The sequence below is a fragment of the Molossus molossus genome, unplaced genomic scaffold (assembly GCF_014108415.1).
Source record: "Molossus molossus isolate mMolMol1 unplaced genomic scaffold, mMolMol1.p scaffold_m16_p_13, whole genome shotgun sequence".
NCBI lineage: Eukaryota > Metazoa > Chordata > Mammalia > Chiroptera > Molossidae > Molossus > Molossus molossus.
The window spans coordinates 13607694-13622571 of NW_023425348.1; the positions used below are offsets into that span (position 1 = coordinate 13607694).

General features: G+C 38.2%; 1 protein-coding gene across 1 annotated transcript in view; it reads left to right on the forward strand.

The window, feature by feature from the left end:
• The first annotated feature begins 5123 nt into the window (after window positions 1–5123).
• ARHGEF12 (Rho guanine nucleotide exchange factor 12) overlaps window positions 5124–14878 on the forward strand; it is a 117113-nt gene continuing 107358 nt past the window's right edge. Inside the window, exon 1 of the mRNA XM_036260064.1 lies at window positions 5124–5293. Coding sequence (XP_036115957.1) covers window positions 5139–5293 — 155 coding nt within the window. The 5' untranslated portion in view covers window positions 5124–5138. The remainder of the gene's footprint in view (window positions 5294–14878) is intronic.

Below are 14878 nucleotides of genomic sequence, written 5' to 3' on the forward strand. Positions count from 1 at the left end.
TTGTTTTCTCCATGGGGTGTGGAATGTAGCATAATGGTAGAAAAATAGCTTCGGTGAAAGGGATGTGCCTGTAACAGAGGAATAAAATGAGAAGGAAAAGGATATTTTTGCATTGCTTATTATTCTTACAATAGCTTTTAAGGTTTCTTCATGTTTTAAAAACCCAGTTTGACCTCGGGGAAGACAATTCCTAGTTTTGAAAACCTGTGCTTCCGTTGCTTAGCTTGAGAACAAAGGTTTTGATACCAGCATTGCAGGGACGTTTTTATTCAGAAGGGTAGGCAGCATTATCCCTCTTTTACCTTTTCAGAATCGGATGGACTTAACTTCTCCTGAACCTTAGTTAGGGACTTTGATTTGTTAGTCTGTAAATTGATTTAATCATCTGAAGCTTCAGGATGGTGGTTTTCCTTTTATACCCAAGGGACATGGGAAGGCATGTTGGGGGTAGGGAGTAGGGATTAGTCCTATAGCGGGGGAGGGGGATGTTTTTACAAAGCAATCTTCCTGACTGTTTTTTATTTGAGACTAAGTCGGACTGTAGAGTCATTTGGAAAAGGTAATATACGTGGCATCCACCCATTTGAATTACATTATCCTTTGTTCAGTTTGTGGTGATTTTGCTGCTGTCAGTCAGAATGATGCTGCACATGGGAAGAAGCTGCTGGGCTGCCGTGTGATGGCATTGCGGTTCACTCTGCTGTTTGTTTTGCACGCATATCTGAATGCAGGGGCAGCAGAGGCAGGAATGTGAGTGTGTTTAGTGCTAGAGACTTATCTGTCTAGAAAGATAGATCAGGAATGTTTTACGCACACTCTGAAGGTTTCAGCTAATTTGATGATCTCCATCTCAGTGATAGGAGTTATCAGAATAAACGTTTCAACATTTCTAAACCTGGTTGACCCCTCAGAATATTAACAAATGAATGAATGCTTATTTTGCATTTATATAGTATTTAGTACTTTAGATATATACAAGGTTTGTAGTCCAGTAGAAGATATAAAAAACTTATGACCATGATGTACTATTTTTGGTGCTGGTATACAAGTATTGGTTGTATGCTTAAGTACTGATATGTAAAATATGTAAACGATTTTTTTTTAATCCTCACCTGAGGACATTTTTTTCCATTTTTTGTACAGATAGAGTAGGAGGGAGAGAGAGGAAGAGAGAGAGAGAGAGAGAGAAACATCGGTGTGAAAGGGACACATAAAGTAGCTGCCACCCGCACGACCAACCAGGGCCGGGGACAAACTGCAACCGAAGTACGTGTCCTTAGTGGGAACCCAACCCCGGTCTCTCCGGACCGCAGGCCGCCGCTCTAATCGCTGAGCCAAACCTGCCAGGGCTGTAAAGGATTTTTAATCCTCCTACCAACCAAGGAACAAGCTCATCACCATCCCTTTCATAGATGATGGGACTTGTATTTTGACTGGCTGAGCAATTTGCCATAAGTAACAAAACCATGAGGTGTGCAGCCTCGGCCAGTCCAACTTAAAACTCTTTCCACTGTTTCCACGTCAACAGATTAAAAACATTTCAGCATAATTATTTGACAGCACAAAGAGTGATGCCAGTAGAGTGAACTGGAAGTAGTGATCTTAATCTCCGCCGAAACCTGAGTAGTTGAACGTTATCTGTGAATTGTGAGGGTTGGACTAGGTCACCTAGAGTTCAGTTCTAATATTACATGATTCTGTTCAGTATAGGAGGTTTTCATGTGTGGCTTATGGAAATAATCTCATTACTTTGGAGTTTTTATTATAAATTTACTTAGTTTTCATTCTTGATCCTTCATGCTCCGCTTCAGTGATTTTTTTTCTTTGGAAAAAAATAATCTATAATCTATATCACCTTTGAATATATTACAGTATACATTTATTTATTAAAATTATTATTCCCTGTTGTCTCCCTCTTTTCTTTTCCCCAAATATATTTAAAGGACCTAGACTAATCCCTGGCCATAAAGTATGCTGTTATAAATTCATGAATAATGTACTCATATAGCACATTAGCAAACTGTATAAGTAACTTTATACGTTTTAGTACTAGCAGATTCTTTTGGGGCTAAAATTATTCACTTTACTATTACAATGACCCTTTAAAGAACTAATTAGTGTCAGAATCTTGAAAAGAAGGAAACCTACGCAATAATTAAGTTTAGGCAACTATGCCTCGCTGGTGTGGCTCGGGATTGAGTATTGTGCCATACACCAAAAGGTCGCTGGTTTGGTTCCCGGTCAGGGCACATGCCTGGGTTGTGGGCTCGATCCCCAGTAGGTGGTGTGCAGGAGGCAGCCAATGGATGTTTCTCTCTCTCTCCCTCTCCTTTCCTCTCTCTCTCTCTCTCTCTCTCAAAAAAAAAAAAAAAAACATAAATAAATCAAAACGTATTAAAAAAAAGTTAGCCCTGGCCAGTGTGTTCCGTGGTTAGCGTGCCAGCCCTTGGACCAAAGGATGTCGGGTTTGATTCCTGGTAAAGGCCAGGTACTTGGACTGCAGATTTGATCCCTGGCCCTGGTCAGGGCACAAGTGGGAGGCAACCAGTCAGTGTCTCTCTCATATGGATGCCCACCACCACCACTCTTTTTAAGAATCAATGGAAAAAATATCTTTGGGTGAGGATTCACAAAAAAATCTTTTTTTAAAGTTTAGGCAAGTAAACTTAAGTTTGCTGGAATTTCCCCATACAAAATAATTGGTAGTATAGAACTTGATAACCATAGGTTTACCCAATATTCTACTTTAAAATACTTTTCCTGAAGCATTATTAGATGCTTTTTCCACATATACAAAGACAAACACAGTAGCAAAACTCCTATTTGGTTTATCTGTTAATTTAAGTATACTCTCAAATGCCATTTATAATGGATAGAAAATATTTAGACAATTGAATCTTGTACTTAAAAGATATTTAACAAAGTATAACATAATGTTTACTAGTAATTTTGGTTCCTTTGAGCATTAGACTTTTTGAGATTTTATCAGCTTTATTGAGGTATAATTGATACATAATAGATGATGTGTTTAAAGTATGCAATTTGATTGGTTTTGATATATGCATACAACTGGAAAGCTATTCAGTACAATCAAGATGATAAACATCCCACGCCCCTCCTCCCGCAAAGTTTCTTCTTACCTTTGGTAATTCTTCCCATCCGACCTTCTCCACCCATCCCCTGGTATCCACCAGTATTGTCATTATAGATTGGTTTGCATTTTCTTGAGTTTTATGTTATTGAAATCTTACAGTATGTGCTGTTTTTGTTTTGCTGTTTTTGTTCTTTCATTTTGCATCGTTATTTTAGGGTTTGTCCATGTTGTATGTACCAGTACTTCATACCTTTTTATCGCTAGTGATATTTCAGTATAAAGATTAGTGCCAGTTTAGTTGGTGATTCATCCATTGGTGGGCGTTTGGGTTGTTTCTAGCTTTGGATACTAAGACAAAGTTTTCTGTGGACATCCACATCTTTGAGTGGACATATGTTTTCATTTCACCCAGGAGTGGCATGGTTGGATCGTGTGATAGGAGTGCATTTCACTTTTTCAAAAACTGCCAAACTGCTTTTTGAAGTGGCTGTATTGTACTACATTCCCACCAGCACTATTCCAGTTACCCCACCTCTCACCCATACATGGTGTTATTAGCCTTTGTAATGTCCGCTGTTTTAGTAGGTGGTAATGGTATTGTTGTAGTTTTTATGTACATTTAATCTAATGATCAGTAATATTGAACATCTTTTCATGTGTTTATCGTCTATATGTATTCTTTCATGCATTGTCTGTTTAAATATTGTTTTTAAACACACTGTCTTTTTATTGTTGATTTGTAAGAGTTCATATGTATTCTGGATGTAAATCTTTTATTAGATAAATTATTTGGAAATATTTTATCCCAGTCTGCAACTTGTCCTTTCATTCTCTTAGTATTTTCCCTCTTTTTAATAAAAACAGATTTATTAAGCTATAGCTCACATTTTGAAGATCAGAAGTTTTAACTTTGAATTCCAATCTGTCAGTTTTTTCTTTCATAGATTATACATTTGGTATATTCAAGAAATATTTGCCCTGGCCAGTTTGGCTTGCGGGCCAGAGAGTCCCGAGTTCGGTTCCTGCTAAGGACACGTACCTCAGTTGCAGTTTGTCCCCGGCCCCGGTTGGGGTCCTGTGGGTGGCAACCACTCGATGTGTCTCTGTCACGTTGATGTTTCTCTCTCTCTTCCTCCCTCTCCCTCTGTCCCTCCCTCCCTCCCACTCTATCTGAAGATAAATGCAAAAAAACAAAAGAGAAAAATATTGCCTAACCAATATTTTCTCCTAGGTTTGCTTTTAGAAGTTTCATAGTTTTAACTTTACTCTTTTAGGCCTCTGATACATTTTGAAGTAATATTTTAATAGGGTATAAGGTATAGATTGAAGTATATTTTCTTTGTACCCAGATATCCCAGGACCGTTTGTTGAAAAGACTGTCTTTCTTCCACTGGACGGCCTCTGCGGCTTCGTCATACGTCAGCTGCCTGGGTACCTGGGTGTCTTCTGTGTGTCGATCTTTTTGTCTGTCTGGTGCCAGTACCGTGCTGTCTTGTCAGTCTTCCAACTTTGTTCTTCTTTTTCAAACTTGGTGGCTCGTGTATGTTCTTTGCGTTTTATGTGAACTTTAGAGTCAGTTTCTGAAGAAAAGCCTGTTGGGATTTTGCATGGTGTTGCCTTGAACCTGTAGATCAGTTTGTGCATAAATGTCATCTTGACAATACGGAGTTTTGCAATCCATGACACACCGCTCCGTTGATTCAGGGCTTAGTTCCTCTGAGCCATGTTTTCTAGTGTTCAGTTTTAGCGGTCTTAACGTCTTTCGCTAGATTTAACCTAAGTGTTTAGTATTTTAATGCTATCATAAATGGTATTGTCTTTTCAATTTCAGTTTCTAATTGTTCATTTCTCTTGTGTTTCAAAATTATAGTTGCTGTACAGGAAAATGAATTGTAGGATGTGCAAGAATAGAAGTGCAAGCCCAGTCAGCCACTGCCAGTCTGGGCTTGCGATGCACCAGGCGGCTGCTCTAGGCTGGCTCTGGCAGAGGTGGGAATGGGCCAATGGAGAGATGTGTTTACGATAGAACCGGTAGACTGCAGTGATGGATGTCAGCTCCGTGAAAACGGGGGGATTGATGTATTCTGTGTCTCAGCTCTTAGAGCAGTGCCTGGTGTTTGGTCACTGCTCAGCACTTGGTTGGATGGATGGAGCGTCGGATGTTTTGGATGTGAAGATTGAGGATGAGGAAGGTGTCAGGTAAGTGGATGAAAGTCTATTGATGTGGAGAAGCAGATTTTGAGAGGCAGAGTAAGAATTTAGTTTTGGATTTATTGAATTTGAGATGCCAGTGGGATATGTAAATGGATATGCCCAGATGGCAATTGGTTGGAGCTCAGAAGTCAGAGCAAGTCCATATGCCCATGCCTAATATCTGTTCTTTCATTAGACAGCTACCTATTGGGCACCACTCTGTGCCCAGTACTCTCCTGGGACTCAGCAGTGAACCAGGGATCCTGCCATCAAAGAGCTGACTTATTTATATTCCTTGAAGTTAGAGGTTGAGTGGGTGATATATCAAATTATAATTTTTTAGAAAGCATTTGTTTGTTGAGTACTGTGTGCAGAGAAGTACCATCTGAGGTATAGAAAGATACACAGTTAAGACAAAATCACTGTTGAGGTAACACTAGTGTTTCACTGGTTGCCAGTGGGGCTGGTGGCTTTGATTCAGGTACAGTTGACCCTTGAACCACTTGAGTGTGAACTGTGCAGGTCCACTTCTAGGCAGATTTTTTTTTTTTTTTCAATAAATATACAGTTGGGCCTCTGTATCCCCTGGTTTCACATTCTTGGATTCAACTAACCAGGGTGATTGAAACGGTATTTTTGTTTGATCCACGGTTGGGAATTCTTGGAGTGAGAGGGCTGACTGTCAGCATTGTTCTGCACTGTTTTATGTGAGGGACTTGAGCAAACACAGATTCTGGTGTTGGGGGGACTCTGGAACCAGTCCCCAGAGGTCAGAAGTCATACTAGAGTTTCAACTCAGAGGGGTTTTGTGCCCCTACCCCCCCCCATGTAATAAATATAGTTTACAGGTCAACTGTATTTATTAGTTTCTGTATAGTAATCAATCCAGGGCTTACCCTCAATCTTTTACCTTAGTTTCTACATTCCTGCATTTTTTATTTTGACTACATTCTTATTGGATGGATTTTGTCTTCAAGTATTTTTTTTTTTCCTTCTCGAAGAATGGCTTGTAGGTGCTATTTCTCTAACTAGTCTCTATGTCTCTATTTCCAGTATGTATAAAAACTTGGAGAAGAAATTTTAGACATTGTCTCACATTGGAGTCATATTTTCTGGTATATGAGATCTTATAGTGGAGAAATCTTGAGGCTGATTTAATCTTTCCCACTTGAACATGATTTTTTTTTTTCAATTTTATTTTTTTATTTATGTTACAGATGTTTCTCCTTATTTTCCCCGTTGACACCCTCCTCCTTATCCCCCCCCCCAACCTATCTCCGGTTTTGTTGTCCATGTCCATTGTTTATGCGTACATGCATATAAGTTCTGTGGTTTAGCTCCTCCCTCCCCCTACGACCCCCTTTTCCAAGGGTTGTCAGTCTGTACCCTACTTCCACGTCTCTGGATCTACCCTATTCCTCAGACTGTTATGTTCATTATACTCTGCAAATAAGTGAGATCATCTAGTTTTTTGTTTTTTTTTTTTGGCTTGGCTTGTTTCACCTAGGATAATACTTTCCAGGTCTCTCTATGTTGTCTCAAAGGATAAGAGATCTTTCTTTCTTACAGCTGCATAGTACTCCATTGTGTACATGTGCCACAGCTTTTTTATCCATTCGTCTACTGATGGACACTTGGGCTGTTTCCAGATCTTGGCTATTATAAATAGTGCTTCTATGAACATGGGGGTACGTGTATTCTTTCTGATTGGTGTTTCAGGCTTCTTAGGGTATATTCCTAGAAGTGGGATCACTGGGTCAAATGGAAGTTCAATTTTTAATTTTTTAAGGTAACACCATATAGTTTTCCACAGCGACTGCACCAGTCTGCATTCCCACCAGCAGTGTATTAGAGTCCCCTTTTATCCACACCCTCGCCAAAACTTGTTGTTTGATGATTTGTTGATGGCGGCCATTCTGACAGGTGTGAGGTGATACCTCATTGTTGTTTTAATTTGCATGTCTCTGATGATTAGTGTCGTTGAGCATTTCTTTATATGTCTCTTAGCCATTTGTATGTCCTATTTGGAGAGGGGCCTATTTAGTTCCTCTGCCCATTTTTAATTGGGTACTTTGTCTTCCTTTTGTTGAGCTGTATGAGCACTCTATATATTTTGGAAATTAACCCCTTATCTGATGTATCGTTGGCAATTATGTTCATTTTCTCCTTTGTTTCTGTTGCTTTAGGTGATGTATCAGTGAAAAGTCTATTGCATATGTTGTCCGAAATTTTGTTGCCTACATTTTCTTCTAGGATTTTTGTGGATTCACGGGTCACATTTAAGTCTTTTATCCATTTTGAGTTTATTTTTGTGTATGGTGCAGTTGATGGTCTAGTTTCATTTTTTTTGCATATAGCTGTCCAATTTTCCCAACACCATTTATTAAAGAGGCTGTCTTTATTCCATTGTATGCTCTTGCCTCCTTTGTCAAATATTAATTGAGCATAATGTCTTGGGTCCATTTCTGGGTTCTCTGTTCTGTTCCACTGGTCTGCATGCCTGCTCTTGTGCCAGTACCAGGCTGTTTTGGTTACAGTCGCTTTGTAGTATAACCTGATATCTGGTATTGTGATCCCACCTACTTTGTCCTTCTTTTTCAAGATTGCTGTGGCTATTCAAGGTCTTTTTTGATTCCATATGAACTTTTGAAGTATTTGTTCTACTTCTGTGAAGTATGTCGTTGATATTTTGATGGGGATTGCATTGAATCTGTAGATTGCTTTGGGTAATAGGGACATTTTAATGATGTTAATTCTTCCAATCTATGAACAAGATATGTGTTTCCACTTTTTTATATCTTCCTCTATTTCTTTTTTCAATGTCCTGTAGTTTTCTGCAAATAGGCCCTTTACTTTGGTTAAGTTTATTCCTAGGTATCTTAATTTTTTTGCCACAATGGTAAATGGGATTGTTTTTTCAGTTTCTCTTTCTGTGAGTTCATGATTGGTATATAAGAATGCTGTTGATTTCTTGACGTTAATTGTGTATCCTGCTACTTTGCCAAATACATTTATTAAGTCTAGTAGATGGAGGCTTTAGGGTTTTCTATGGACAATATCATGTCATGTGCAAATAACGACAGTTTAACTTCCTCCTTTCTCATTTGGATCCCTTTTATTTTTTTCTTCATGTCTGATTCCAGTACTATGTTAAATAAGAGTGGCGAAAGTGGGCATCTCTGTCTTGTTCCTGTTCTTAAGGGAAATGCTTTTAGTTTCTGCCCATTGAGTATGATGTTGGCTTTAGGTCTTTCATATATGGCCTTTATTATGTCGGGATATGATTTGCGAATATTGTACCAGCCATGCATCCCTGGGATGAATCCCACTTGGTCATGGTGAATAATTTTTTTGATGTATTTGAACATGATTTAAGTTTGTTTTTTGGTCTAGGTGTTTATATAGTTCTTTATTTTAAAATCTTAAATTTTCATATAACTTTAACAATGTATGTGTTAGTGTTTTGTGTCTGTTTATAGGGTACAGCATGCTCTTTCTGTCTTCAGATTCTAATTATTCTGTATTTTGTAAATAAAACTTTCTAGTGTATTTTAAATATTTTTTTTTATTCCTGTAAAGCATAATAATGATTAAGAACAAGGCTCTAGAACTATAAGGTCTGGGTTCACACCTCAGCTTCTCTGGTTACTGTTTGACCTTAGGCAAGTTCCTTAATCTTTCTGTGCCTTCGTTTCTTCATCTGTAATTCAGGGATAATAATAGTATATACTAAGAATTAAATGAGTTAATATATGTAATGCAGTTACATAGTTACTGGCGCATGTTACATGCACAGTAAGTGTTAGTTGTTAACTATTCTATTTTTCTATTACTTGCTGTTCATTTCTGTCAAAAGGCCTACGTTGGTCGTAGCAAAGTTCTCAAAGTCACAGGGTTCTCTTTGTTTGTGTTCTGGTGGCATTTGTTCTGTCCATCACTGTACCTCTACTGGTACCCTAGACCTAGGAATGTGTCAGCATTTTTTTTTTCTTTAATTTTATTTTCTTCTGCTTCTCTGGGTCTCTACAGAGTCCCCCACGCCCTTGTTCTAGCCATACACCTGGATATTGCCTTTCTAATTAAGGATAGTTGGATCTGCATTTCAGATCTGTGATCCTTATGTTTAGGGAAATCTGTTTTCTTCTCAAGTCTATTAAGCCTTTCTTGATATGTGTGGATCCAGAATTTAGTCGATCTGGCAGGTGTATTTTGTAGTCAGTGTGTTAAGGTTATAATCATGTCCTTTCCTGGAAGTTGAATTTCTTCTATTTTTTCTTTCAGTGTTGATGAAGGCTAGCAGCATACAATAGGTTTTGTTCTCTTTTATCTTGACCTGGAATGTAATGCACATTTATTAAAGTAGCAAAGGTTTGTGAGAAGCTGCCCTGAAGAAACACATCCAGGTGTGAGTCTTCGGTGTAGCTGGCAGCTGCCCATGTAGCAGGTGGCTATTAACTAAAGTCATTGAGTTTGGGATTTGGAGAGACAGATGTTGTGGGATTAGAAGTTCTTTGTAACCAACCTACATTGGTTTATCTTTACCTAGAACTATATAAACGATTTGAATACCTCTCTAGCTAAATATTTTGTATTTGTACCAGATTTAGTTTTCTGAGTCTCATTCATGTGACAACTTTTAATTATAAGAAAAACCTTACAAAGGGAAGATAACGTTTTGTGGTAACGCAGTATTCTAGAGGCTGAGAGGAGGGGCTCTAGGTAAGAGTGTGAGGGTTTGAATCAGAGGTTTTTTAATCTAGTTATATAACTTGTGTAAATTACTTAGCCTCTTGGAACTTCACATTTTTCTGCTATAAAATGAAACTAAAATAATATCTGTGTTTTAGAATGATTGTTAAAAATAAATTAACTGGCAATGGTATTACACACGTAAAAGTATTCAAATAACTTTTATATATTATTGTCATGATTTTAATTGTTCATCATTTATTACCATGGATAATGGAGACATATTTTGGATCAATCTGCCTGGCGTAATTTTTGACTATAACTTCAAGGTACTGAGTGAACTCAGCTGACTGTTCTTCCCAAAGGAGCATTTTCCAGGGATCCAACACCAGGAAGGATGGAGCAGTTTACCATGTTGTTCTTTTTTTTTTTTTTTTTTTAATCCTCACCCGAGGATATTTTTCCATTTTTTTTGTACAGATAGAGTGGGAGGGAGAGAGAGGAAGGGAGAGAGAGAGAGAAACATCGACGTGAAGGGACACATCGAGTGGCTGCCACCCGCACGACCAACCAGGGCCGGGGACAAACTGCAACCGAAGTACGTGCCCTTAGTGGGAACCAAACCCGGGTCTCTCCGGACCACAGGCTGACGCTCTAACCACTGAGCCAAACTGGCCAGGGCTACCATGTTGTTCTTTACCTCTCTGATTTGTGTTTGTTTTTAGCCAGTTTACCTCCTTTTTAAATACAAGTTCAGCAGAATGTTTTTGTTTTTGTTTTTCCGGAAGAATTCAGAAACCTTTGTTCTGCTGATGAGCCCATTTAACTGTAGGTTTGAACACTGATAGAAAACAGAGTTGGGGAATCTGGACAGACACACACACTCACTCACATACACTCACTTTGTTACTTTGTTCCGGGAACTAAATAGTCTTATCCATCAGGGTCTTCCTGTCTTTGGCAGTGAGCAGTACAAAGGGTACATTGAGAGTGGCTGCTGGGAAAACCCTTTTTTCTTCTCTGGCTTGTAAATGCTGTTCTGTTTCTCTGGAAAAAAATCCTGACATCAGCTCTTGGAAAAATCCAAATACTTGTGTTAGAGCAGGGCTGGAACACTTGCTTGGGCAGAGATTAAATGGCTGAACTCTGGTTCTGAGTTGCCTGTCCATCACGTTATGCTTTAAAAAAATCTGCAAGTTTCAGACATTATCTAGAGAAATTAGGATAGATAGAACACTGTAACATCCTCACTTCCAGTTTTTGCTAGTTTATCCTCATTTTATTTTTCCTAAATACAATTAAAGGTCCAGACACTGGAATTCATGCTTGGTGAGGACAGGTATGAACTTGTGTTCACATGTTAGGTTCACTGTAAGGATTCGATGTTGGGGGCCAAATACACTGTTAACTGTAAGCATAGAATGAATTTGACTTTCTTAGTATTAAAAATCTATTTAATAGATATTAATGTTTATTCACTCATCAGAGCCATCCTTTAAGATATAAATCAGGTCATGACTTAAAACCCTGTAGTGGTATATTCCATTGTATTTTGATTAAAATCTAAATTTGTTTGCATACTCACATTCTTAAGTTATCTGGCCTCTGTGTGTATCTGTTGATCTCATCTCAGTATTACTCTGCGTCATTCTCTGTGCTCACGTACAGTGGACTCTGTAATTTCCAAAAACACGAAGCTTCTCTTCCTTTGTGACTCATACACTGGGCATCGCCTTTGCTCAGCAGCACTTCTTCACGGCTGGCTCCTTTGCCTCACTTAGGTGTCAGGGCCGATGCCTCGGAGATCTTTGCATAAACTGAGTTTGCCCGTGTAGGCCCAGCCAAGTCTGTGTTACTTTGCATTGCACTTTTCAGTGTTTTTTTGTAAAATACAAAAAACTATTTGTTTTCTTGTAAAACACAAGATTCTTAAGAGCTGAGGCCTGTTGGTTCACTGAGTCACCTTCAGGGTCTAGATCAGTGCTTGGCCCAGACGGCTGTGTGGCTCGGTGTGCCTTTGTGCCTGCAGCAGGGGCCCGGGTGAAGCTGACTGGCAGTAAGGACATTAACTGGCCACATGCCGGAAGTTTAGAGGTAGGAGAGTCTTGAGTTGATGGCTTACTGTCAAGGACCCAAGTTCCTTGCAGTTGCCCACTCTGCCGGCAGTGTTAGCTTCCTCTTAAACTGACTCAAGGATGGATGCTGAGTGACAGCCAGGACTGCTGGCTTCCTCATTCACATCTAGTGGGAGAGGAACTAAGTTTCTTTTGATTCTCTGTTAGGAGTAAGAAAATACTTTGTGTCTATTCTCAAGCATGGAACCACCACTTGGCCACAAAAGCCACGTCTGCTGCAGGTGGGCTCTGAGCGAAGCAGTAGACAGCAGCATGGTATCAGGGTGTGGTTTCTGAATTAAGAAGTCCTTATGTCCGTATAGCCTCTATAACTCAAAATAAAAAAAAATTTTTTGAATGAGTGAATTCATTTAGTAATTATGTTTTGAATTGTCAAGTATATGCTCATCACTATAGTTAATTAGAATACAAAATCAGATAGAACATGGTACTTACCTTCAGATAATATAAGTTCTAGCTAGTCATACAAGTTAACAGAATATTAAAATTATTTTTACAATCAATCAATTAAACTTTAGTCCAAAAAGGTATAAAAAGTGAAAATAGGAAATAAAAGCCAGCTGAGACAAAAAACATACAGTAAGATGGCAGACTTAAACCTATCCATATCCATAATCACATTAAATGTAAATGGCCTAAATATCTCAATAAAAAGGCAGAGATGATCAGATTGGATAAAACGGCGAGAACCCAACTATATGCTACCTACAAGAAACATGCCTTAGAAATAAAGACATACATAGTTTAAAAGTAAAGAATGGAAAAAAAATAGGCCATGCTAACACTAATCAAAGGAAAGCTAAATGACTCCATTAACACCAGATAAAATATATTTCAGAGCAAAAATATTCTTAGGGGTAAAGACAGTCATTTTATAATGATAAAGGGAGTAATTAAAAAAGATCTAGCCCTAACCAGGTAGTTCATTTGGTTAGCGCATCGACCTGATAAGTCAAAGTTATGGGTTCAATCCCTGGTCAAGGCTCATGTAAGAATCAACCAGTGAATGGGTGGAATAGCAAATTGATGCCCCCTCCCTCTCTCAAACAAAAAGACATAACATTTCTAGGCTTTTATGCCCCAATGACAGAGCTTCAAGATTCATGAAACAAAAGCTGACATACCGGCAAGGACAGATAGACAAACTCACAGTGTCTTCGATCAGTGTCTTCTGATAACCAAAAGTAGACAGATCATCATCAAGGATATAGAATACTAAACAGTTGTTCAGTTTGGTCAAATTGCATTTATAGAACATTCTAGCCACAACATAATAAACTTTATTTTTGCAAGTGCACATGGACTATTTACTAAAACCATATTCTGGGCCATAAAATAAGTTTCAATAAATTCAAGGGCTTAGTCATATAAAGTATATTCTCTGGCCAAAATGGAATTAAGTTAGAAATCAATAAAAGAAAAATCTCTGGAAAATCCCCAAATATTTGACAATTAAACAGCATAATTTTAAATAATCCATAGGTCAAAGTACAAATCAAAAGGAAATAGGAAATTATTTTGTGCTGAATGAAAATACAACATATTAGAATGTGTGGAATACCATTAAAGCATTACTTGGAAATTTTTAGCATTAAACACCTATTAGAAAAGAGGAAAGATCTAAAGCCAGTGATACCAGCTTTCCTTTTAAGAAACTAGAAAAATAAGAGCAAATTAAAATCAAAGTAAGCAGAAGAAAAACATTAAAGATCAGAGTAGGAGTCAGTGAAGTAGAAACATAAAAACAATAGAGAAAATCAATGAAAGCAAAAGCTACATTTTTTTAGAATATCAATAAAGTTGTTAACCCTTTAGTCAGGCTGGTCAAGAATAAAAGAGAAGATAAACATTACCAATCTCAGAAATGAAAGAAGTGGATATTAAGAGGACAATAAGGCAATATTGTGAATAACTTTATGCCAATAAATTTAACAGTTCAGAATGAAATATGGTTTGAGTTTTATAAATCCCAATAATATATAAATATATAATATATAACTATATATAATTATATATTATGTTTATATGTGTGTGTGTGTATATGTATACAGACATATTCTTAAGCATATGAAAAGAACAGTACATCATGGTCACTTGCAGTTTATCCCAGGAATAAAACTTGGTCGGAGCTGGGCTTGTCACTGTCAGATAGAGGGGTTAGCAAGGAGGGAAGATGCATGAACCCGTGGTACTGTGTTAGAATCAGGGATATCACCTCGTACTCATGTTTAGCTGTGTGTGTGTGTGTGTGTGTGTGTGTGTACAGAAAGACAGATACAGAAACAACAAATGTGTGCAAATCCCAGCTCTGTCTGCTGATAGGGCTTAGAAACAGTGACGCCCTAATAACAGCAAGCACACCCAGCAGCCAGATCTTGGTTTCTAAATCCCATTCTCCAATAGAATGGCTCCTTGAAAAAAAATGGTTTATTCTAGGGCTGGAGTAGGGAATATACAAGATGAGCCTAGAACACCCCCTGATTATTGAGAAGGGCAATTGTGTACATTTATGTTTACATAAAGTGGGACAAAAGTAGCTTTATAGTTGTGAGTACACTAAACAGTTTATTCTTGTATTATTATTATTATTTTTTTATCCTCACCCGAGGACATTTTTCTATTTTTTACTCAGATAGAGCGGGAGGGAGAGAGAGGAAGAGACAGAAACATCGATGTGAAAGGGACACATCGAGTGGCCGCCACCCACACGACCCAACCAGGGCCGGGGACAAACTGCAGCCAAGGTACATGCCCTTAGCGGGAACCG